Source organism: Etheostoma cragini, chromosome 10, assembly GCF_013103735.1.
Source record: "Etheostoma cragini isolate CJK2018 chromosome 10, CSU_Ecrag_1.0, whole genome shotgun sequence".
Taxonomy (NCBI): Eukaryota; Metazoa; Chordata; class Actinopteri; order Perciformes; family Percidae; genus Etheostoma; species Etheostoma cragini.
Window position 1 is genome coordinate 2,862,136 of NC_048416.1, and position 25,440 is coordinate 2,887,575.

Genomic DNA, 25,440 nt, shown 5'->3' on the forward strand with positions numbered 1-25,440 from the left:
TGCATAGTCTGTCCACCAGAGGATGCTCTACAACGTCCCTGATGGCAACACCGATTTTTTTATTTTTGTGTGTTTTTGTTCAAAGGACTTAAAGTTTCATATCTTAATGTTTGTTTTTCCATACATTTTATTCATCAGAACTTATATTTTGATGTTCCTTTGTTGTGACGGACAAATTATCATCATACTATTTTAGTGAGAACTCATAAATAACAAAAAATATTCCTATCGGTATCGGCCTTAAAAATACTTGATCAGTCGGGTTCTAGTTAAAAGTGTGTGCAGGCGAATCAACAACAGAAACCATTTTAATTTGCAGCCCTAGGAAAAGCTGTCAATCATTACAGTGAGGAAGCTGGGACAAAGGGATGTTTGCATTGTTATTAATAACCAACTCCGATCGTTAATGGGATATGAAGGGTTGATGAAGGTGCTCCGGCCTGTGCAATGACAGTACCTGGAGTGTGGATGACTGCGTGCCCATGGAGCGGGGACATCGTCGTCGCTGCCTTGAGGGTCGTCAAAGAAATATGGCCGAGGGAGGACCCTGTTGCTAATGGCCATGCTGCTGGACTGTGGAAAAGAGAGGGGGGGACATAAGATGAAATTACTTCCCTGATGATGATCCTGTGCTTTAAAATGAAGCAGGACACAGCATCAGTATCTATTAAGATGTCTGTATTCAGTTTTTATTCCGTCCGACGTGCTGACTACCTCCTGCGCAGGCCGGCGGACCCTGAAGATGAGGATGAGCAGACTGGTCGGCAGCAGCTCCCATATGAAGAGGATGGCGCCGAAGACCAGGTAGCCCCTGTCGCCCAGTTCACTACGCAAGTCAGCCTACAGACAGACACATACACACACACACACACACACACACACACACACGGGGTTATCTAGTAGTGTTGGTATTTTCACTAAGCATGACTATCAACCTTATCATGACTAGGAATCATATCCAGACGGTGACTTTGATGCTGCTTCCTAAACAATACTTTTTTTTTTCCATACCATTTTTATAACATCCATTTTAACAAAAAATAAATAACATTTTGGCACACATTTATTTCTCAGCGTCTTCTAAATGATCCCAGTCTCTGTGTGTAACGTAGAGTTTTTCCAGCGTGTCTCTATGCGGTGTAATGTTAGACAGCCAATCAGCAGCGTTATTAGATTTTGGTAGAAGCATGCTGCATGCTTATTGGCTCACTGACACTGATGAGATGTACTCCTTTGGGTATTGAAATTTGACAAGGCTTTTTACTAAGGGGCCAATTCCATCGGTTCCTAAAAAGTTTTCAATCACGGTACCCAGCCCTAATCATGATGTTCTGAGATCTAGAAATATCGACAACCATTTTGTGCCAACTTGAGCAATGCGCTGACTAAAAATGCAACGTTAGACGATCACCTGGTCTGAGACGTTGTACCAGTCAAAGTTGAAGGACTCCACGCGGTGGTTCTGAGACAGAATGAGCACCGTCAGGTTGTAGCAGGCCCGACTCGCAAACAGCAGGATCACTGCTGCTCCCAGACCTGCTGTACGGCACACCGTGGTCCCCTGGTCGGGAGGAGACACGCAGTTAGCCTGGACCAAGCTCCGCCGGAGCCACACAACGCTAATCATGAGGAATAAACTCATCTTAATGTGTGAAATCCTCTTTTAACGCATTATATGATAAATAGTCACTTAATTATCTAATAACATTATGTGATAACATTACATAATGCGCATGCGCCGATGTGAGCTTTATGAACGGGCTATATATGTATATATATTATATTCAATTAATACTTAAATTAATCAATATATATACTTAAATTAATCAATATGCATATACAATACATATATATATATATACACACATATATACACACACACATATATATATATATATATAGATACATACATCTGTATATATACACATGCATACATCTATGTATGCATACATCTATATATACACATACAGTACATCTCTATATATATATATATATATATATACACACAATATATATATATATATATATAATATATAATAATAATTTATAATGTGAATGCAGAGGAATGTATTACGTATATTGCATTAAGGGTTTCTACTACAAAATGCGCCAGATTATTACATAATGCGGGGGTCATTACATAATGAAGTGAAAATATATTACATTTTGACGTTTTATTACATAATGCCTGAAATGTATGTATTTTTTCATTTGACCAAATACAGTATATATATGACTATATACTATAGTGTAATTACTGCATCTTGGTCATTTGCACGCCACCTCTAAGACGGATGCTTAGCACACCTTGCTGAGCAGGTAGGGGCTGGTGGAGCGCGAGTGGCGGGTCAGGAGCAACAGCAAGGCGGCCAGTACCACCGCATCCAGGATGAAGAGCAAGTCGTTGACTAGAACTCGGACCAGGACCAGACTCCAGGTGCGCCCCCCCGGCCCGGGGCCTCTGTCCTCCAGAGACGCGCAGGCCACGTTGACGGAGAGAAAGATGGCGCTCAATGCACCGTACGCACACCGCGCCAACCATCTGCAGAGGACATGGGAGCCAGAGATAAATATTAATAAATAAATATATACATACACGCACACACACACACACAATATACACTATATATATATATAAATATGCTCATGTCACATGCTCTATCAAGATATTCAGCGTTAGAGCTCGATGGATAAAGGATTTTTAAGACGATACAGATACGAATATTTGGTTATTTAAAAATACGATATGCCGATTTATCGTCCGATATGTATATTTTTTTTAATCCAGAAACGCGTTACAAAATAAACAGATTTCCCTAACATTAGTTATTTGGATTTATATAAGACTTCTCACTAAAATAATATGATGAATTTGTTTTATTGTCACAACAGAACAGAGGAACATCAAAATATAGTAAGATAAGTTCTGGTCTACAAAATGTATAAAACACAAACTTAAGATATGAAACTTAAACATTTTTGTTTTAAATTTTTGAACAAAAAATAATCAGAGTGTTTCCAACTGGGATGTTGTAAAGCGCCCTCTGGTGGACAAACTATACAACGCTAATGGTCATAACATGGTTGACAGTCCGTTTTTATTTTTTTTAAATGTTTATTCCTTCCAAAATCATTTAATTTTTTTAATCGGCCAGTATAAATCCAGATACCGATACATCGGGAAATGCCTAATATCGGCCGATAATATTGGCCGATATTAGGCATCGGTCAGGCTCTAATCAGCCTAACGGTATTAATTGAAAGGCTTTTTTCTTAGTCTTTGCTGTAGAGTAACACTTACAGTCCTCTGTCCACGTCTGAGCTACACGACTCTCTCACTTTGAGTAAGACCTGTGGTACAGGAGGGAAATAAGCAACAGGGTAAACCAACACATGTGACATTAAGAATGCCACTGTAAGCAAAAGAAGCTGCTCCACAAAGTTTCATTTCAATAGCTGTTTGGCAGAGAGCAAGTTAAAGGAATTCCCCCGCTTAAGATTATGTGAAGACACTCTAGGGAACTGTTTTACTTTCACTTAAAGACCATGTCCCATTGTCTTACCTGAGTGAAATACAGGTTAATGACGCTGAGAGTGAAGAACTGCAGACACACAGGGAAGCAGTAGAGCAGCCAGTAGACTGCAACAGGTAGGTGGTTGGCCTCCAGAGCGTTATAGAAGTAAAAGGAGAAAAGGGTGGTGCGGAGGGCAGCCCAGAGCAGGCAGAGGAACAGGAAGACGCTCTGGTAGCTCCATCTTTTGTGTCTGTAGAGGTAGAGAAGCCAGAGCTGTGCGTACACAACCAGGAACAGCACGGCGTACAGAGCGGTGTAGAGGATAGTGAAGCCGAGCTCGACGGACGGGGCGACGGCTGGATGAAGGGGGATCGGGACCGGCAGGTCGGAGGAGTTGGGAGGAGGGGCAGCTGTGAGTGGAGCTTCCATTGGGAGTACTGCCGGGACTAAACTAAGTGTCCATCATCGTAGAGAAACTGCCGAACCGTCTCCTCTCAGCGCCATCCGTTCACATGTGAGACCTGAAACTAAATGATGAGACATCAGCAGGGCATGAGCACAACACTGAGCAAGAGATGGACAATATGGAGGAAAATGTATACCTTGATAACATTAATATGTTTGGATTAGGGCTGGGCAACATATCGATGTTGTATCGATATCGCGATATTACACTAGATGTCGTCTTAGATTTTTGATGTATCGTAATATGCTACGTACGTTGCCAATAGTCAACCATACAATATAGTCGCAATATCGAGATTGAGGTATTTGGTCAATAATTTCAAGATATTTGATTTTCTCTCTATTGCCCAGCCCAAGTTTGAATGTTAAGACAATATAAAGCTACACCATGTTGAGACCATATCATTTTGTGGCCAGTATTTTTGTATTAATCCAATTTTCGCATCACTGCTATAAGTATCTTAAAAGGGCCCATTGAATGAAAATGTCAACATAATATACGTTCCCCCAGCCTGTCTATGGCCCCCCAGTGGCTAGAAATGGTGATAGGTGTAAACTGAGCCCTGAGTATCCTCCTCTGCCTTTGAGAAAATGAAAGCTCAGATGGGCCAATCTGGAATCTTCCCCTTATGAGGTCATAAGGGGCAAGGTTACCTCCCCTTACTCTGCTCTGCCCGTCCAGAGAATGTGGCCCACCCATTCATTCAGAAATGGCACATACTAAGGAAAGCTCATTGTGGGACTGGCTCTAGAGGCTGGAATTCTGCACCAAGGCTGAATTTTGGGAAACAGACTTCAGATACAGCATTAGGGGACCACAAAGGTCTTTGTAAAAGCATCCAAAGAGCACCATGTCATGGGACCTTTAACATTCTTGCCGATGGTTATTTGAAGTGTTAATAGTTACTTGATTCCAAAAAAAATTCTATGTCATGAAATTATATAATCCTACTACAGTCTTATTTTTTTCTCTTAAAATGTTCTGAAATTAACAGTAGTCATTGAGAAAATATTGCCACATCACAAATTATGGGTATGCATGAATATCAGGTGATATTACAGGTAGCTATTATGATATCTGATTCTACAATATCCATAAGAGCATACTCTAAATGCAATAGATTCAAAGTAGGGTTTATATCTGGAAAATCTTATGTAAAGTTGTACAAAGTACAGGACTGGATTGTAAAGGTAAATCAAAACAGTAACTTGTTCATTATTATTGACAATTCAACAACAATCCAATACAACTAACATTACAATGATCTATTAACTATAGACAAAGACCTTATTATATGACAATATTAAAATGACATTATGGGGGCTGGCAGTCCCACCCCTTAACAATAATAATTTAACAGTTCACTAGCTACAACAACTCAACGATTATCTCTCATTTACGACATTAACATCAACATTTCACACTTCGGTAATGTAGCTAATATTTGTGGGACTATTTGATTTCATTATAATGTAACATTACAGGTTTTCTTGTGCCCCATTGACATTTTTCAGTGACCTTTGAAACTCAGTCTCCCCGCTGGCTAAATGTCTTTACTCAGGTCTTTGGCACATAAACAACTGTGTTCCACTTAGGCTGCTCAACAACGGATACGCTAACCGAAACTAACTTTGTATTAATGTCACTTATTTCGTTCTGTTGCTCAGTTATGCTTTGTCTTTTCACAAAAAAAAAAAAATTAAATATATAGCTACTCATTTAACGATAATAACAAACCTTTTTTAAGTGAAAACCAAAGAAGCTCCAGGATAAGCAGCAAGCGACGGTAATCCCTTGTTGTTTCCGTGTTGTGGGATGATCTGCTTATCGTCTGATTGGTGGAGAGGCCTGATAGGCGGAGCCACTGTTTTCAACACCAACCGCCAATCAGTGATAACAGGAAATCGCGGTTTCTTCAAAGTGTTGTTTATTTCTGAAAAAAGACGGCGCATTCAAATAAGATTTAACGGTAAGGTTGCTTAAAGTCAGTCTGGAAGGTGTTTGGACAACCCTAGCAGATGTTTAAGGAAACTTTTGTTTGCCATAACTCAACATTAAAGTTAGGCAGGGTGTGCTCTCATTAGACAAACGTTACTGCTCTTTAACGTTAGCTACGTTCCGTCCGTTAACCTTGTGTCACGAAGGAGCTGCTGCATTGTTAAAGTAGTCCAAGATGCCGGTGGTACTGCGATCCAGAAAACCGATACCCCTCAGTCAGGCACGTGAGGAGAGTGACTCGCGTGAGCTCGAGTTTCTAGACACAACGGTAAAGCCGAGGAGAAGGACGACCCGCCTGCTCAGGAGAACTACGTACGAGGTGGGTACTTTTCCGCCTCCTCCGCTCCTGAAAACTTTACACTCGGCCACGTAGCTTGCTCGCTATCGTCAACTACGGCAACGTTTGCTGGCTAACCTGAGAGAAAAACTCAAGGAAGGATTATATAGACACCAACCTGCCTTAAACTGTCTTATATTTACTGGTATTACCACTTTAACCTATATTTGCCTAGCTGGTTAGCATAACTGTAAAGAGCTAATAACCGCATCGCGAGTGTGAACCCCTCCGCCCAGCCAGAACTTATTAACTTATTAAGTTACTGCATCATGGTAAGTTTTTTTTTTTTGTTGTACTTTACCCTGACTGTGTTTTTATGTGAAGAAGATGACATAACGGTGCCCGTAAACTCCCTTTTTCCCTTCACTGTTGCCTGTGGCCTTTTGTATATTGAAATACAACCGCTGCACATGAAATCTTACATTGTGGAATATGTCTGATGCTTTGTTAACGGTGAAAATAACCCATCTTGTCCCACCAGGAGTCAGATGAGTCAGACTCTGAGTCTGTCCAAGTGATGGAGACACGTCAAAGTCCTGCTGCAGAGCTGGAGGAGGAAACTGCTGAGGAGGCTGGTGCAACGTTAACGGTAGTCTATAATTCACCTCACATGAAGCCTAAACAAACACACCTCTTGCTGTTAGATGTTTTGTATAGGCCGGAACAGCATAGCTACCTAGAATGCCCTGGGAGTGGCACAACTATTTACACAGCCATGCTGGGAGAGAAATGGTGCTCTGTGTTGGTGCAGCAGCATGTCATCATCATCACCATCAGCAGAAAACATTGGCAGGCTTGTGCAGAAGTGTAATCTCATTTAGCCTGTTCTGGAGCAGTAAAGCTGATTTATATTGTCAGCCTGTAAGTAAGTTATTTACATCTCTAAAAGGAGAGCTTTATGTTACAAAATCTATTATTTTGCATCATATTTCACAATTAACTTTAAAAATCGAAGATAATAGTTCCAAGAACAGTGCACTTAAATAGAAATACATTCATTGTGCAATATTGGACTGTCAATAAATCAGTTGGTCAGTTTTTATGTTTACATATTTATATGAATCCACCTTCGGGTGTCAAAGGAGTTTGCTTCAGTGAAATTTTATAAAATGGAGCTCAAAGCCAGACTTGCATATGAGCCAGCATTAGCATACTGCAGGTATATCAGTGTCAGTGTGTGCTAAAGGCTGGTAGATAATTAACTAGACATTGCAGCATGTACACTACTGCCAAAATATGTGTTAGGTAACTTGTTCAAATGACATTGTTTGGTATGTTTCCCTACATCATTTATTTTTTTAAATGTACGGCACATTTTGTAGGTATATATCATGGGCTCAATGTAATTTTAAAGGATCATTATCAAAAATAAAAATTATTTTATGTTACGCATTTATGAACAAAAGACTATTGGCTGATATCGACATTTGCTTTCGGTCTTCAGTCGTGTCTTCGCTTTCAGTCGGCTAGAATAGGTTTTCACAGCAGACGTTTTGTCCTGGCATAGGTTCTGTTTACACGTACAGAGACATTTCCCTTCGTTTGTACCCTTCGTTTACACGCCAACGGAGAATTCGCCACTGAAAACAAGTCTTTCTAAAAAGTCCGGCCAGAGTGGATTTTGAACTCTTCCTTTGCACGTTTACATGGAAACTGAGACAAACGGAGGTTTGAGGAAGAGAAGAGAGAGGTGATTCTTTATTGCTATTTCCTGGATTCTGATTGGCTAACCTGGGCTTGAGCTTCTCGTTACACTGCTACCTACAGGTTTGGCATCCTCTTGGCGGGTATATACACTCGTGTACAACGTGTAAATGAACACTTTTCTGAAAACTGACAGCTGTGCACAATGTTATTTTTGAAAACTGAGAGGTTGTCCGTTTATGAAAATAGCCTCCCATGTGTCAATGTTGTCATAGTAGGAAAAGCCCAGGTGGCTCTGCTCTATTTAATTGTCCCAGTAAGCCATGATGTTGACAGAGCATGCACGATACCAGGACCCTACACCAGAAGCAGCTAAGTGGAATCCACCATTAATCATTTAAAACATGGGTTTTCCTACTGTGACATGTAAAAATGTTTTTGTTGTCACACAATAAGAGGAAAAAATTAAGAAAAAACATTTAACCCTTGTGTTGTCTTCTCCTCAAAATTGATAATCAACACTTTTGTTGATGCTCTTTATCAATGTTTTTTAACATTTTCTCACGTTTTTGTCTATAAAATGGCCCAAAATGAATGAAAGTAGAGATTTGTACTTACCAAAGAGTGTTGTGTGGAATCAGTCATGTTATTTTGGGGAATTAAAATTGGGTAGTTTAAAAAACATTGATATAGGAAAACGGTGAAATGACCCAATGACGACATGAGGGTTAAACTGGTGGAAGACATTCAGTTGTATGATGTTGTCTCTCTGAAAATGGAGTTAAGTATCAGTGAGCATGTCTGTATGCATACTCATATTCCCACTGTTATTCCAAATATGACAATATTCCTATTTTGATACAGGTCATGTAAGCAGCATATTCTGTCTAGGAAGACATATGGGACATGTGGGGTATTATTCAGGTTTAAGAAATGTGTTTGGTGTGTATAAGCCAACAGTTTGCAAGGCTTTGGTACATATGCACACATTAAAGAAAAAGCCAAATTTTCTGAAGGAGAAACACTGCGACTTTTTCACATTATCACAGACTTGGATATCAATGGGTGCAAACATCACAACGCCAACATTTACAAAAAAGTGGTTGAAGGAATACTTGTGGAACAGTGAAAAAAAAAAAACTATTTTGCACGGCTACAGGTGCAAAGTTGATTTTCAACGGGAATATTACTGGAATATTCACTTTCATCAGCCATATAAAAAGCTCAATTGTTCTGAATAGGGGCAAACACCGGATTATTATGTTAACGTATTCATTGTTTATGGAAGGACTGCACAACATCTTGTCAAATGAATGCAGCAGCCGCAGAAATATGACCAGTCGACTTGCCACGCCCTGATAAAAAAATCCTAGGTATCTATCTCTGGAATACTGAAATTTGGTTGCCATGGATATCCGTGTATTAATGAAAATTAGCATTGTGGACTGAGCTTGTAGAAGCTCATAGTTGCGCTGCCATCAGAATTTAAAGTTTAAAGAATGTTGTCCCCATGACAACACTCATGTCTTGTTTTAAACAAATATCCAGGAAAACATGCTAAACATGTTAAGGTCTATCAGACAATCACACTAATTTGAATGGGTGTGGCCATTCTAGATATTGCAGTTCTCCGGTAGCCGCTCAAGGTAACGTACAGTGTTATAGTATTTGCTGTTTGAATTATCACAAGGAACCAAAGACTAGATGATATTGAGTTTGAGAATGTTTGTTTAACTGCTTTTCTAAAGGTATATTTCCGGTGTTATGTGCAGCTTAGGGTGTGGCCATGAAGCTTTTCAGAGTCTCTGGGTTCAATCATGTTTGTGTGAGAGTTGCTATAGATACAGTGGCTAGAGTAAGTTTACACACCCATGCTAAAGTTAAATAAAAACAGGAATAAAAAAAGATCTTTTGGAAATTGATCTTAATGCCTTCATTTAAAAAAAAAAACATGGGTTGGAAAATCCAACCTTTTAAGGACACTCATTTTCTTTGTGAGTGAATAATGTGTATTGTAAATAAATAAATGAATGTTCTTCCTTAAAATACAGGGGGCATAAGTATACACCCCCCTATGTTTCCCATAGATTTTTATTTTTAAAGGCCAGTTATTTCATGGATCAGGATACTATGCATCCTGATAAAGTTCCCTTGGCCTTTGGAATTAAAATAGCCCCCCCCATCACCTCATACCCTTCACCATACATAGAGATTGGCATGGTTTTATTTCAGTTAGCTTAATAGCTGGTTTGATTTGCAGTGAGAGATGATCTTATGGGAAGTTCCCCATGCCTATCTCCATGTATGGCGCAAACCCGTTCAAGCCACTGTGAATAGTTTTTATATACACACAAGATAGATGCATGTTTTTTCTAATGAAGTTCTGTCCTCCTCAGGAACTGAAGTATTGTCGCGTTGTGCTGGACCGTCTGCGGGCTGAAGACAAGGCTGTAAGAAAAGAACTCGAGGACAAAGAAGACATGAGCCGCAAAGGGGGGAAACTCCTCTCCCGAATCCCCACTTTCCGACCACGTCCCAGATCCGACTTTGAACCCCCCTCTTCGTTAAGCAGCACAGAAGGAGCTGCTGCAGCAGCCCCTAGTCCCCTGATCCCTGCATCCAAGAGCTCCAGTTCGTCTGAATCTTCTCTGAATGCGAGCACCAGGCCGGCCCTCAGACCAGAGCACGGCTCACAGCAGCATGTAGGATCTGAGAAAGCTGGCAGCATGGAGGTCACCAAATCCAAGCTGCCTGATGTGAGAGAAACATCACTGCCCCTGCCATCAGTCCGCATTCCCAAAATGGACTCTGAAGCCACCTCTCTGCTAAGCAGCACAGAACGAGCCGCTGCAGCAGCCCCTAGTCCCCTGATCACTGCATCCAAGAGCTCCAGTTCGTCTGAATCTTCTCTGAGTGTGAGCCCCAGGCCGGCCCTCAGACCAGAGCAGGGCTCTCAGCAACATTTACTGGAGCATGAGGAGGGCAACACGTTAGACATAGAAAATGAACCCTTTCAGGATGCCACCATAACTCAACTTCCATGTGAGGACTCCATCAGCCAAATGCCACCGAAAGACGCGGAAGAGTATTTCGCCGTTGAGGTTAAAAGCAGGATTACGCTCACCGCCGCTGGAGATACCGAGGACGAGGCTATTATGGACGAACAACCGCCGTGGGAGACGGGGTCGACTGACCCACCTGATCTAAAGGACAGTAGATCTTCATCAGATGTTGAATGCGAGGATGACATTGCAGATGAAAAGTCCGACGGCAATGATTCAGAGGAGAGGGATAAGCATCATGAGCCACTTATAAGCCAGTCAGAGTTCTCGGATCCTGCAGAGGAAACCCCCAATGTTGATGAGTTGACCTCTCTTGTAGCACCAGAGAAGCCTGCTGGAGCTCAATCAACCAAGTCAACTAAGGTGTGTCATGTGATTCTACAGGCCTGACAGATTCCACTGAGATTAGTCATACGGATGTCCTGGTGGTTACAGTCACACAAACAGGAATTTTACCACACCCTGCAATAACAGCTACGTCATGTAACACAATCCTCAACTGGTCCCCAGTCTCTTGTCCAAGCTAAGATCAGAACAGAGAAGTTATGTTAAATGTCTGTGTGTGTATATGGTGTACATGTTCAGTGAACCCTAGTAGGGTGGAATGTAATAATTGTGGCAGAGACGATAATAACGAAGAAGATAAATAGAGAAATAAATGAAACAAAACTAGAACTAGAACAAACTCAAATTGTACTCTTCTTGTTTTGTAGAGTTCAGGAGGCTCCAGCTTTGCCCTTTTCTGCCTCCTGCCCACCACCTTGCTGCTACTTGGGGGGTTGAGCCAGCACGTGTGGCACTACGGGCTTCCCATGTCTGTGGCTGAGCTCACCGCTCAGATGGAACTGCACTGGCTGGAGGGCTTTGGCCTAGTACCAGAACCTTGCAGCACCGATTGTCGGTAAGACATAACCAGGTAAAAGTGTTGATCTCTGTCAGTTTTGTTTGTGATGAGCCATGCCGGTTGCCACCAGCAACTGCACGGATGTGCACATCATTGTCCTTTTTGTTGTTGAAAAAGAAACAACCTTGCCTTGCTTCGTGATTTAAGCAGGGTTTTATAACCGAATGAGCTGCAGACAAATGAAAAATATTAGATTTTTTTTCTCTAAACTGTGCAGAACAGCAGATGTGTCCTCTCATCAGAAGTGACACTGAAATGTTTTTTTTTTAAGAAGAAGAAGAAGAAGAAAATAAAAATACAGTGAAATAGAGTCACATAGTAGACTGTTTAGCTTTCAGCATTCATCCCTGTTCAAGCCACCTAATGTAACTTGCTAACGGCAGGCTAACGTTACCTGCTGTGTAATGGTAGCTAGCGTCATGCCCTGGGCCTAGGCTGTTTCAAAATGGCATCGAGATTCAGTTTTTATCACATGTAAATTGATTTTTAAACAATTCACGATGCATTGATACATCCCTATTGAGCATAAATGCACCCCGCTTTATTTAAATTTTGCCGTTTCGAAGGTGACATATGAGCAGCTAGAGACATATCATGCAAACTACTAAATTAACCAAGAAGTTCAGACCGGTTTACGATGATGACTGGATACTGTTTGGTGTGTCAGTGGGTGTAGCTTCAGTCTCTCTCTCTTCCTCTCCCTGTGTGTCTGTGTTTCTCTTGTTCAGAGTGCGCCTGGTGGAGAGCATCCCCGAGGGTCTCTACCAGCCCTCTCCCTCGTCCAGACCGAGCATCGCAGACAGCTGGCTACATCTGCTGGACAAAGCCGACAGCTCGGTCCATATCGCTGCTTTCTACTTCACTCTACGTGACAGGGAGTTATCTCACTCCTCTGACTCTCAGGTTAGTTCAGTCAGCGTCCTGCCCTACTCTCATTCAAATAAATAATCCTTTGAACCTCTTAATGTATGACATTTCATTTCCTAATGTTTTAGGGAAGAATGGTCTTTGAGCAACTTAAACAACTTGAATCCAAAGGTGTGGAACTCCAGATTGCCGTGAACGCCCCCCAGACCTCCACTCAAGATACGGCAGAACTGGCTGCAACAGGTACTCCATCACCCGACCGTCACTGTGTGTTGCCTTTCTGTCGTGTGCACCATATATTAAAGCTGAAGTAGTCAACATCTTTTTTTAAATTTTAAACTCTTTTTTTTTTAAATATATGTTTATTGGTTTTCATTTTTAGAATAAGTACAAAATGGATCCATGGAATTTAGCACGCAGCCATGCTTCAAACAAACACACGTCCAAAAACAAACCGAAATCCAACATTGGCTCAGCTACACATAAAATGAATGAATAGGGCGTCCGGATGGCTCAGTTGGTAGAGCCGGCGCCCATATATAGAGGTTTACACCTCAAGGCTGCAGGCCCGGGGTGGGCCAAATTCTCTTGGTGGGCAAAGCAGAGAAAGGGGAGGTTATCTTGGTCACCTTATGACCTCATAAGGGGAAAAATTACAGATCGGCCCATCTGATCTTTTATTTTCTCAAAGGCAGAGCAGGATACCCAGGGCTTGGTTTACACCCATCACCATTTCTAGCTACTGGTGACCTAGGCAGGCTGGGGAATGCATATTAATATTACAAATAAAAGTGAAATTTTCATGCCATGGAACCATTTAGTCATGAATGTAGACTGCAGACACTGCTACTTGTATCCAACCGACGCGGGGTTATAATTTGCAGTGATTTCTGATCATGTTTTGTCTCCAGGGGCAGAGGTCAGAGAGGTGGACCTCAAGGCTGTGACCGGAGGCATCGTCCACACCAAGCTGTGGGTGGTGGATCAGAAGCACTTCTACCTGGGTAGTGCTAACATGGACTGGCGTTCTCTAAGTCAGGTACAAAGGAGAGAATCGTGCGTTTTCAACATGTATCTGCATTAGTGGGCATTTACACAGCCGGCGTCGGCCATCGGAAGTCTTCCCTTTGATTTTAAGTTGGGATAGTACACTTAGGCTGTGGCAGCGAAAAGGTTGAGACTGAAATCCACTTTTTGAGAAACGCAACCCCACATCACACTGTCTGTACGCAGCCTTAGTGGACTTTAACGTAGCACTCCTTGGTCCAATCCCAAAGTGAGCCCTGAGGACTAAGGACTAAAGACTCCCAGCCTCAATTGATCTCAGGTGCTAAGTGAGTGAGTGTGTGAGGCCACGTGGGCTCATAAAGGTATAAAAGGGATTGGGACAGCACTTCACGGGATCACATCTTACCTTGCCAACGTTTAATAACAAAGATGCTGCTGACACTTGCTTGAGTTCAGCAGAGCAGTTTAATTACGACTTGAGGACTTTTCATAAACAGCTGAAGGAGACCCTGTTGTGCGTCTGACCTACGTCATGGCGGCAGAAATGCTAACGTGGCGGGTCGCTTATCAACATGGAGGAAACACTGCCTAGTCTTAGAAGTGCAGCACAATTGTGCGTCTTTCAGGTCAGGGGGGGGTTCCAGTTTGTAGATACCTGAATGTGCTTCCTGGAACAGATGATGCGTGGAACCCAGCGGTGGTGGTGGCTGCGACGGAGCTGATGCGTCCCGTGTGTTTGTGTTAAACCAGGTGAAGGAGGTGGGCCTGTCGGTGGAGGACTGCAGCTGCCTGGCCCAGGATGCCTCTCGGATCTTTGGCGTGTACTGGAGCATCGGCGGGGCGAAAAACGCCTCCCTGCCGCCGTACTGGCCTGCTCGTCTCTCTGCCTTGTCCAGCTCCCAGAATCCCCTGCGGCTGAAGTTCAACGGAGTGCCTGCTCAAGTGTACCTGTCTGTAAGTTCAGATCTACACTATAAGCTTCCTTCCTGAGGAATGCTTTGGGGTTCACACGTGTTATCATGATATAATATTATATTGGTCCTCTGGACATCAATACGATGTTTGCTGATATCTTAAAGTCTGTCATGATAAAAATGTTATTCAATTCACGGGCCTGTGATCGATGTGAGACAATATAGTATGCCCATTCTAACACAGTTAGATTTATAGCAACTCAAAAAAATATGAATTGACAATTCTCTTCCAGACATTTGAATAAAAAACAAACCATTCTTTTTTAATACAAATTATGAATATAAAGTGGGAATCTTAAATAAAGGGGACTCTAATAGACGATATGTATCAATATTTTCACTTTGCATCGATAACATTGATCGTGGATCATTGAATCAATATATATCGATGTATCCCTACACCTCTGCTGATTACTATGTGTTTTTGAAGGCTAATATCGATACTTTCAAAACAAAACCTATAAAAAACTGACACATTCCGCAGATTTAAGTGAGAATGTATACATGTCAGAGTGGAAGATGACATGAGATCATCATATGAGGAATTGTTAAAAGCCCATTTTGAAAAATGAAACGCCCCTTTTTAAATTCTATTCATGTACCCAGCTGTGACCGAGCCCTCTCGCTGTGTTCTCTCCGTTTCCTGCAGAGTTCCCCTCCGCAGATCTCCGCCCGCGGCCGCTCGGACGATCTCGCCACCATCCTGTCCGTCATCGACGACGCCCAGAAGTTCATTTACATCTCCGTCATGGACTATCTCCCTCTGTCGCAGTACACAGAGCCGCTCAGGTGACGACGAGCCGCTCCGCTGCAGCATACACTGTTGTCATCATCAGACACAAACCGCTTCATCACACACATCAATCTGTTCAATCCATATGTTGAGTTACTTATTTATTAGGTAAAGTTATTACAGAAACAAATACTGCACTGCATCGTGTCTTGTAAGTAGATATAGACCAATTAATTAAAAGGGTATTTATTGAATAAGCCGTCACAACACTGGACTCTGATTGGCTGACGAAGCAGCTTAGTAAGATGAGGTTCTCCTGCTGACTGGAGACTTTCTAGTTCAAATGCTGGAGCCTTGCTTATCTGGAAATCAGTCCTGGGATGTTTTTAGGAGTGTCCAAACAATCGTGTAAAGCCAAGTTCGGACCCAAGACTTTCAGTAAGACTAAACCATTTCACCTGTTTCAACAGCCAACAGTGATGCCAGCTGGTAATGTCAGCTACAAACTATAGAAATGAAATGATAATCCATTTAATGATAATGAAATGATAATTAATTTCTAAGTTAAAACTGACCGCTTGCTAAAAAAAAGCCTGAAGGTCGAAAGTTAGATCAGAGGTACAAAGATCCGTTTCTATGGAGACAGTACAGCGTGTTGTTGCATTGGTGTAAACTGGCCGGACGTTGTAGACGAGTGCGTTGCAAATAGTCGCAAGTTTCAACTCGTCGACTCTTTGTTCTGAACTGGGCTTAAAGTAGGGCTGGGTGATAGGGAGAAAATCAAATATCATGATAATCTTGACCAAATAACTCCATGTCGATATTGCGGGGATATTCTAGGGTTAATTGGTGCTTTACCAAAACATCTTCACATTTAGATTTTAGATAAATAATCATCAGTAATGTGTAATTAATGTCTAAGTGGGGGAAAAAAGTAATGGAACAGCCTGGTTACTGTAATGCAGCCTTTAAAAGCAGCAAAAGACACTTATGTGATATTACGATGTCACGATAGTCTCATATCACGATATCGATATATTGCCCAGCCCTAGCTTAAAATGCATTATGCTGTGTCATCCTCTTTAAGTAGCGCACACATTATCATCATCACTTTATTTATAAAGCGCTTTCACATCAGCAGTAGCTGAACAAAGTGCTGTACATGAAGGCAGCAAACATACCCCCCCCCTTAGTAGCACCACAGACCTTCTGATATTGCCTCCCGTGCTGAAGGGTTGTAACGTGTGCGTGTGTTCTCCCTCTGTCAGGTTCTGGCCCGCCATCGACTCGGCGCTGCGTGCCGCCGCCTGCGCCAGACGCGTGCAGGTTCGACTCCTGGTCAGCTGCTGGAAGCACTCCCCCGCCGCCATGTTCCCCTTCCTGCAGTCCCTGCTGGTGCTCGGCAGACCTCAGCTGAGGTGTGACGTTGACGTGGTGCGTCGGGGAGAACTCTTTTCCTGCACGATGACTGACACTTACAGCCCCTAACAGATATGGGATGTGTCCTAAACTCCCGGTGTTGTTTTCTGTGCAGAAGATCTTCACAGTGCCTTCGACAGCCGAGCAGATGAAGATTCCCTTCGCACGAGTCAATCACGCCAAGTACATGGTTACAGACCGAGTGCTCTATATCGGTAAGCTATCCCCACTCACTACCTACCTTAAACTCTTCTAACCCTTCGAAGGAAAACATATCCACTGTGGCCGAGGTGAAAAGTATTTATTAAACAAAAACACATACACTATAGCACAGATGAAAAGTAATTATTAAAAAAAAAAAAAAACATATACACTGTGGCCGAGATGAAAAGTACTTATATCTTAGTACATGTATGCAAGTTTTGAGATGATTTAAGGTGTTTTTATTTCATGCTACTTCATACTTTTTTCCATGTTTTACAAGTAAATAATGTACTTTTCATTCTATTACATTTGTCTAACTACAAGAATTTTGCGCAGATATTTAATACAAAACAAATTATGAACTGCTAAAGCCTGATGCTTTGTTTTTTAGAAGGGAAAGACCATTTCAAGTCATTTTGCTTTTAATCTTTGTACATAGATTTTTTTTTTTTAAGTGTTTTTGATTGTGTAAAAAGCATTTATGTAAACAAAATGCAATGTTATTTATTTTAGTCTGGAATTGATTAAAAGAATATTCATTTTGAAACCAACCTGTTTTTACTGCAGATCCCCTTTGTCTCTGTTGTAAAAGTCTCCATGTTTTTCTTTAATGGAACCAATGTGGTGGTGAGACTATACAGTATATGTCCCTAAAACATGAGACGGACTGCTAACGGCTGTGTTCCCAGGGACGTCCAACTGGTCGGAGAACTACTTCACCCAGACGGCTGGAGTGGGCCTGGTGGTGAACCAGACCGGCTCTGAGGTTAAAGAAGGCCAGGAGACTTTACAGCAGCAGGCCGAGGAGCTCTTCCTCCGAGACTGGACGTCCCAGTACGCCAGCGCTCTCTCTGCGGACGCCGTGGACGTCTGCCCTGGCGGCTCGCACTGGGGGTTCGTTGCTCCGTAAAGCACGTCACGTCTCTCCTGCCCCCGCTACTTGAACTTTTTGTGCAGAATCCGCTTGCTGTACACTGTGAAGGAACACACTTTATTTGTATAATCGTTTCCTGACTGGCTGCCTTTTTTTGTATATAATTGCGTTTAGTTTTTTTATATATACATTTTGTTTCAAGACATGTTATTTTTATACTTTGTTGTGACGATTTTTTACATGCAAGTTAAGGTGCAAGGGGGAGCTCGCTTTGTACAATTGATTTCATGCCTGGAGCATTTTGTATATTTACCTTTTTAAAATGTCGGCGCAGAGCTTCAACACTCGGATGCAGGAAATGAGCTTTCCGTTGTATGTGCCATTTCTGAGTCTGTAGCAACAGGGGGGGGAGCCTTGACCAACAGCCACTTTGCTAGTTTGAAAGCCATGAGGTCTCTCTCATGGGGGGGGGGGAATTATGTGGGAGGAATTCAGAGGAAAGGGATGTAACCTTGCCCCTTATGACCTCATAGGTAGCAAGACTCCAGATCAGCCCATCTGAGCTTTTAATTTCTCAAAGGCAGAGCAGGATACCCAGGGCTGGGTTTACACCATTTACATCCACTGGGGGACCTTAGGCAGGCTGGGGGAACTCATATTAATGTCCAAAAAAAAAACAAATCCATAAAGTGAAATGTTCATGCCATGGGACCTTTTTAATGTTTGTGTGTAGTGAAACCAAATGATGTCAGGCCATTAGTACACAATTCTTGTAAAAATTATCCATTTTCCATTCATTACTAGTTCCCAAAGAAATCTGATTTGAATGTGTGCACTATAGGCAGAGAAGTAACCCTCAAATAAGAGTGAGCATGCGTTGTTTTGTTTTTTAGATGTTGTGTGTGAAACCACACTTGTTCTGGTTTAACATATCCGTTTTACTGTATTGATAATCATTCAATATGCCTGTTTCCTTTGTCCCTGACCAGGGCCTTCTATTGTATGCTGAATGACATCCTGTTTCTGAGATCAGTGGAAATGTGCCCCGGCTAATGGAGCAGTTTACTGGAGGTTTCAATGTAAATAAATAAAACTTCTTGTGTACTATGAAAGGAGTGAGACGTTGTGCCGCTGATGTAGGAATACTGATGACTTTTATTGTTTTCGGTTCACCCTAATTACTAGACTTTTTGTTACCCACCCCTCCTGTTTATTGTACATTTTGGTTTCCAGATATCCGTCTCTGACCCTGCACGGGACAATTGGATTTTATTTCTGGTTCTCAAAACACGGAAAACTTAACGTTAAAGTCTATGATGGGCTTAAAAGGCTACACTTAATTGTGTACAATTGGCTTATTATCATGCTAAAAGGTATTACGTCTATCAAGTATTAAACCCATTTAAAGGGGCCCTGCCACACTTAACCGTTTCTTTGTGTGTGTGTGTGTGTGTGTGTGTGTGAGTGTGTGTGTGTGTGTGTGTGTGTGTGTGAGTGTGTGTGAAGATTAACTGCTACCTCCACTGTCTGCTCTAGCCATTGGAAAGAAATAAGAGAAAGCAGACCAATCACAACAGCTTGTCAGTCTGACATGTTGCCTGAGCTGGGTAAAGGATGTAATGCTCTCATTGGCTAGCTGTTAGCCAATCAGAGTCAAGCAGCTTTGCTCCTTAAGAATTAATGAGAACGGGCACCAATCAAGCCTGCTGGTTACTCTTTGCTCTCAAAGTACAACGCTCCGTTAACGTACGGTAAGAAATATAAAGATATTAGGTAAACAGTATAACAATGCAATTTACAAGAAATATACAATAGGTTAAAAAAGTAAAACGATAAATTGTTTATTTTGACGGGAAGACAAGGGTTAAAAAAAACTTCTTTTTTTTTATAAAAAAACATAATACATTACTATACCCAGACTTGTCATTATACATAACAAGAAATAAACTCAGGTCTGATAGTCAAAACATTTGCTGACTCTGCTGCTTTATGTTTATGTGCTTTTTTCATATTTGAATTTTACTAACCAGCTGACAAACAGTTGAACAAACAAGTACAAACAAATTTAAAAAAACAACAACTAGAACCTACGTTAAAACTGAACGATCTTGTTCTGTGAGCAAAAGAAATCTTCCTGGTGGATTTTTCTTTTAATCTCACGCTTTACTTCGAGTATCTCAGTGACATCATTGCTCAGTCCATTGAGTCCCTGCGGGACGCCACCATGCGTCTCCATCCAACTGTACCTACTCAACGCAGAATAAATGGAAAAAGGTCATTGTTAGTGAATTACTCACAAAAGGTGAATAAAGCTGCTTCTCATTCAAGGAGCCAAACAGAAAAGAATTAGGATGGGAGGAGCGTCTTCTGCATTGTTTTGTGCGATCGGGACAGCCGTCCAGACGCTTTCCCGTCCACGCACAAAGGGCTCGGAGACGCAGGCGTGTCTTCTCCGACAGAAAGGGAAGGGTTCCTCCCTGCTCTCATTCCATGGAGAGCTGCACACTGTCGGCCTGGCCCTGCTCGAACTTCCTGGCTAAAAGACAAAATAGGAGAAAACTTTTATTTTAACCCTTGTGTTTTCTTCACATGGACCCTGCAACGTTTTGTTGGGTCAAAATATTCAATTTAAACTTCATGGTTGTCTCTTTCGAAATATTTGTCGCTTTTCCCAATGTTTTTCTCACTTTTTTTCCCCTTCAACATTTCGGTCACTTTTTTTTTCAATCACCTTTCTGGGCTTTTTTTTGTTTCCTCCCCACGTTTTTAAGCTTTTCCCGTCTTTTTTCGTTACTTTTTTCAATGTTCTTTTTTTTCAAATCCTATAAAATTGAATTAAACTGAACTGATCCTTTATGTCATTGCGAAGAGCATTGTATGGAACTATCAATTTGATTATAGAAAACCCCAAAAGGGGTCAAATTAGCCCCGAGGAGGACAACGGAAGGGTTAATTTATGTCTAGATTACCCATAATATCGTAATATGGCATAAGTGTGGTCTTTTCCTGGTTTTAAAGGATGCATTACAGTAAAGTGATGTCATTTCCCCACGTAGTCATTATATCCACATTACTGATTATTAGTTATCAAAAATCTCATTGTGTAAATATTTGGTGAAAGCACCAACAGTCAACACTACAATACCGTTGCGGTATTGATATTGAGGTATTTGGTCAAAAATATTGTGATATTTGGTTTTCTCCATATCGCCCAGCCCTAAATACATGTCTATGTAGTAGGGGGTCCCTGTTCCGTCTCTCTTTCAGTTCAAAAAGACCCCCGATTTAGATCATTAAACTAAAACATCCGTTATGACGGGATTACATAAGCTATGGCGAAAGAAGTATTCAGATCCTTTACTTAAGTAAAAGTACTATAATATAAAGCACAGTAAAATCTTAATGTGTAAAGCTTTAGTTAAAGCTGTCAAATGAATGTAGTGGAGGAAAAAGTAGAATATTTCTCTGTGAAATGTAGCAGAGTAGAAGTAGAAAGGGGCATGAAAAGAAAAGACTCGAGTAAAGTACAAGTACCTCAAATGTGTACTTAAGTACAGAACTGCCTGATGTTTAACCAAAAATGTGTTATTATATTGATTTTCTCTAGAACAGGACAGAACCAAAGCCACATTCTGGATTGTCATCCCAGACCGGTGTAGAGCTGATATTAAACCAATGCTCACCCAGAGAGTACATCTCCAGCTGCTGCCGCAGGCGCACCTTCTGCAGGCTGTCGTAGAAGTTGGGCTCCGGGCTGCTGCCGACCGTGGGGGGCAGAGTGAAGATCCGCATGATCTTCCTCTTGTTTCTAAATCCCAGATAAACACAGCAAAGGTGCGTGATACATCGACTCAACATCGTTATCGCAATATCGCGCCACATTGAACCTAAACGGTACGCGATATTTTGTGGAGCGCTGTGTCCCATCTGTTGGCTGTGTTCTATTATTTATCCGAGTCGGAGTTCCGACTACAAAGTCAGACGTTGCCTAGCAACAGCCCCCCTTTCCTCGGATTTCTGAACTCGGACAACCCCGAGAATTCCGACATCCGACGTCTGAGTCGGATTGTTGAGGATAACAGAACGCGGCATTAGTTGTGTTCGATTTTGAGCTCGCTTGAAAAACTAGAATGATCATGTTCAATTGGCCAGTTACTGCGCCACGTGCACTTTAGTGCACGTCAGCACACGGGGCCACTACTTGACAAACCCTCTGGAACGCAACACATGTGTGCAGATTTACACAGAGTGACCGCGTAAGTGAAGACATAAATAGAGACGACAAAACGGAACAAATCAGAGGAGAGAAAGAAAAGTTGTGTCCTGTTCTCTTTATGTATTAATATTTATACTGTCCAACTAGTAAAACATGTCCTGTAGGTGGGGGGGGGGGGGGGGGGGGGGGGGGGGGGGGGGGGGGGGGGGGCAGATGCCTCCCGATACAATATCATGACAATCCTTATGCCACGATACAACATCCCCAAAGTTGGAAAGTTGGTCAACATCTGTTTTATATAAAAAGATACAGATAGATTTCTATGTTTGTTCCTATCACTTATATTGTATTGCTGCAAAATGGGACAAACAAAACATCTATAATAAAGATCCATACTTGGCGCCTGTGTTGATACAGTATTGCCACTGAAAATATCGCGATACTACACCGTTTCATTTTTTTCCCTCACCCCTACTGTCCTGTTCATTATTTATTTCGTTATGTCACATTTTGTCAATTGTGCAACCCTAAAACAGAGAGATTTTCAGGAGGAAAGAGATAATGCGTGTACCAGAACATCACGACGCTAAGTTGCCGTCTAATAATGACTAACGCCTTCAGCGTCGTCAGATGCGATAACACGGTTTATTTCTTACCGTGTTCACACCAATAACTAAAATAAAAAAATAAAAACATTAAGTTTGGAAGTGTATTTTAATGCCGAATTAGCCAGACGACCACAATAAATATTTATTATAATTTAAGTAATGCCACATAATGTATTTATTTCCATGTAACCAAAGAAACATTAACATATGAAAAAAGTCAATGGAGGCTGGCGTGAATTCGATATTTTCCGAGAAGACGCGAAGGGAAATCTTTCTGACCGACGCGAAGGCCTGTGTTTTACCACTACTGATATAAACCGAGTGGTAGAGTGAAGAGTTGCCTGCCAGTGCAAACTGTCCTTACTTTCTGGCGTACATCAGCAGGGCGAAGCTGACCAGGATAACCAGCAGGTAGACATTGGTGGCCTCGTTCCAGGCTTCGTGCACCGAGTAGTCGATAGATTCGGGCTCGTTCCCCAAAACGCCGTGACCGCCCATTGAATTACGACAACTAACGTTACGCCCAAACTGCGCGGGCAAATACGTGAAATAAAATTCTATTATATCCGCTTTCTTAGCTCACTATCGCTTGCGACTCAACTGAGACGGGGTAAACGCATCAAGAGTATAGGGTAAACACTACGACGTCATATCCGCCGTCTTTTCTGTTTCCGGGAAGCCCGCTACACGCTCGTGCGCGCGTCGTTGCCATAGATATCTAACCCTCGTATGGTGTTCGGGTTAAATTGACCCATTTCAAATAATTTTTTTCTACATGACATTAAATGGCCTTATCTTATTTCCTGTGATAAACATGTATTCCTGTCTCAATTCAGAATCTTATTCTGGATATGACCACTTCCGTTTTTTTCCATAGAGGATTTTTAACATAAATTATAACCTTATGACAAAAAAAACGAACGACACTTCCATTTTTCTTCCAGTGTTCTAGTAGAGACTGAGTGCATTCCCTAAACATATGTTATCTCAACTTTCTGAAATTGAGATAAAGACAATATTTGGTAATAGATCATGAAGTAAAATTTTACTTCAGAATTGTTATTAAAACCCCAAATTACTCACGGGTCAATTTGACCCAAAGGGAACAAGAAAGAAAAAGATGAAGACATAATTAAATTAGCCTTATACCTTATTACTCATCGTGGTTATTAACTTTACATATTACATTAAAATATTGAATTATAAAAATGAAAAATAACATTTATGTCTGTCTTTTATTTCGAGGTCGGATTGAAGCCTTTAATGTTGGGGCCTCGGCCCCTTTTTTCTTGTTAATGTGATAAAGTAACGCATGCACGCTTAATAAAAAGCCATCGTAGACGAGAACAATCAGATGCAATAAGTTTATTTGTCAGAATCAGAACCATGGAGTGGATTTCCTGCCTGAAGCACCAACCTCTCTATTCAATACGCTTCGGCCTGTGATAATACCAAGGGACAACTGAAGGCAACACGGCTCCACAGCGGCTTGTAAAAAAACTAATATTACATGTAAAAACAAAACAAAAATACAATGTCATTATTGGAGCCGATGGTTAAAACACGTTCCAACTCGACCGGTGTCCGCTATAAAATAATTCTAACAATGACCCAATGAAAAGTTCAGTTTACACCCAAACCTTTTTGATCCATATTTAAATCAGTTCTCCATTATTCGTCATCAGCAATTACCTTATATACACACACACACACACACACAAATACCTTAGTTGCATCACACAGACTTTTTTTAAATTTTTTCTTTAATTCATTTTCTTTTCAAAATTCTTATTTTTTCAAAATAGAGTTTTACTAATTCATAACTACAGAATACATAAAGCTGCATTTGACATAATTGATGTAATTAATAACTTTATACATGAGACGAGAGCCGAGTACATAAAGAAATAAGACGGCAGGTTTTTAGGCCGACTGACGCATCACGTCACAGCTGAGAAGCTGCGGGGAAAGTGTTTGTTACACGGTAGATAGAAGAAGAAAAAATAACACACACACACACACACACACACACAAAAGAAATATCTCTGGTTGCTACTCTTTGCAAAACAGGAACATGGCATGGTAGCTACAACTCCACGAAAAAGCCGAGGTGGTGGTGCTTTGTCCACACTTTGTTGGGAGAGTTTCGACATTTTAACAGAGCAAAAATAAAAGACTTCTCAAAGTGAACGGCTCCACGTCAGATGCACACGCTTAAGAAACCAGCTCAAGTTCAGCGCCGTACCAAACCGGCCATACAGTACGTGGACAGACACAACATGATCCGTTTCAAAAAGAAAAGAAAAGAAAAGTCAGTTCCAAGTCTTTACCGATGCTCGAATGCTTCACAAGTTATCATGGCGGTCAAAATCATTCAGTAAATGTACACAGAAGACGGGGGGGGGGGGGGGATCTGTAATTCAGGCAAAAATATAAATTAGGAGTGCTGGCGAGAGAAACAAAGAGGACTTTCAAAAGATGAGAGAATGACAACACTCGAGTACAAAACAGCTAAATGCTTCAAAGTAAGACTCAAAATTATGCAAAGAACCAGTGGCAATGTACAGCATTTAAGCTATTATAACCAATTAGTTCACTACTATGTCTTGTT

General features: G+C 41.5%; 3 protein-coding genes and 1 long non-coding RNA gene across 8 annotated transcripts in view; 1 reads left to right on the forward strand and 3 right to left on the reverse strand.

Moving 5' to 3' along the window:
* Positions 1–5,733, reverse strand: part of gpr137 (G protein-coupled receptor 137) — a 7,157-nt gene extending 1,424 nt beyond the window's left edge. Inside the window, exons 1-7 of the mRNA XM_034882775.1 lie at positions 5,719–5,733; positions 3,564–4,042; positions 3,302–3,351; positions 2,308–2,542; positions 1,412–1,561; positions 715–840; positions 458–573 (exon numbers count right to left, since the gene is read on the reverse strand). Coding sequence (XP_034738666.1) covers positions 458–573; positions 715–840; positions 1,412–1,561; positions 2,308–2,542; positions 3,302–3,351; positions 3,564–3,944 — 1,058 coding nt within the window. The 5' untranslated portion in view covers positions 3,945–4,042; positions 5,719–5,733. The remainder of the gene's footprint in view (positions 1–457; positions 574–714; positions 841–1,411; positions 1,562–2,307; positions 2,543–3,301; positions 3,352–3,563; positions 4,043–5,718) is intronic.
* The window catches only part of LOC117951195, a 14,874-nt gene extending 1,777 nt beyond the window's left edge, over positions 1–13,097 (reverse strand). Inside the window, exons 1-2 of the long non-coding RNA XR_004658086.1 lie at positions 13,087–13,097; positions 12,563–12,577 (exon numbers count right to left, since the gene is read on the reverse strand). This is a non-coding gene — a long non-coding RNA (uncharacterized LOC117951195). The remainder of the gene's footprint in view (positions 1–12,562; positions 12,578–13,086) is intronic.
* pld7 (phospholipase D family, member 7) lies at positions 5,990–19,128 on the forward strand. 5 transcript variants are annotated; one of them, XM_034882768.1, is made up of 13 exons: positions 5,990–6,298; positions 6,798–6,905; positions 10,357–11,385; positions 11,736–11,923; positions 12,655–12,829; positions 12,922–13,036; positions 13,705–13,832; positions 14,552–14,755; positions 15,425–15,564; positions 16,777–16,942; positions 17,043–17,142; positions 17,821–18,025; positions 18,995–19,128. In XM_034882768.1, exons 1-13 carry the CDS (start codon positions 6,155–6,157, stop codon positions 19,056–19,058), a joined length of 2,766 nt encoding a protein of 921 aa, XP_034738659.1. In that variant the 5' UTR covers positions 5,990–6,154; the 3' UTR covers positions 19,059–19,128. The 5 variants fall into 5 exon arrangements, with proteins under 5 accessions (XP_034738659.1, XP_034738660.1, XP_034738661.1 ...); XM_034882769.1 differs by having other exon boundaries at positions 6,126–6,298; positions 6,798–6,887; positions 18,995–19,103; XM_034882771.1 differs by lacking the exon at positions 5,990–6,298 and adding an exon at positions 6,312–6,588.
* Positions 19,129–20,385: 1,257 nt separating this feature from the next.
* smim19 (small integral membrane protein 19) lies at positions 20,386–23,468 on the reverse strand. The gene is made up of 3 exons (XM_034882778.1): positions 23,194–23,468; positions 21,689–21,813; positions 20,386–20,541 (listed from the first exon to the last, which is right to left on the reverse strand). Exons 1-3 carry the CDS (start codon positions 23,325–23,327, stop codon positions 20,489–20,491), a joined length of 312 nt encoding a protein of 103 aa, XP_034738669.1. The 5' UTR covers positions 23,328–23,468; the 3' UTR covers positions 20,386–20,488.
* Between the last annotated feature and the right edge of the window lie 1,972 nt (positions 23,469–25,440).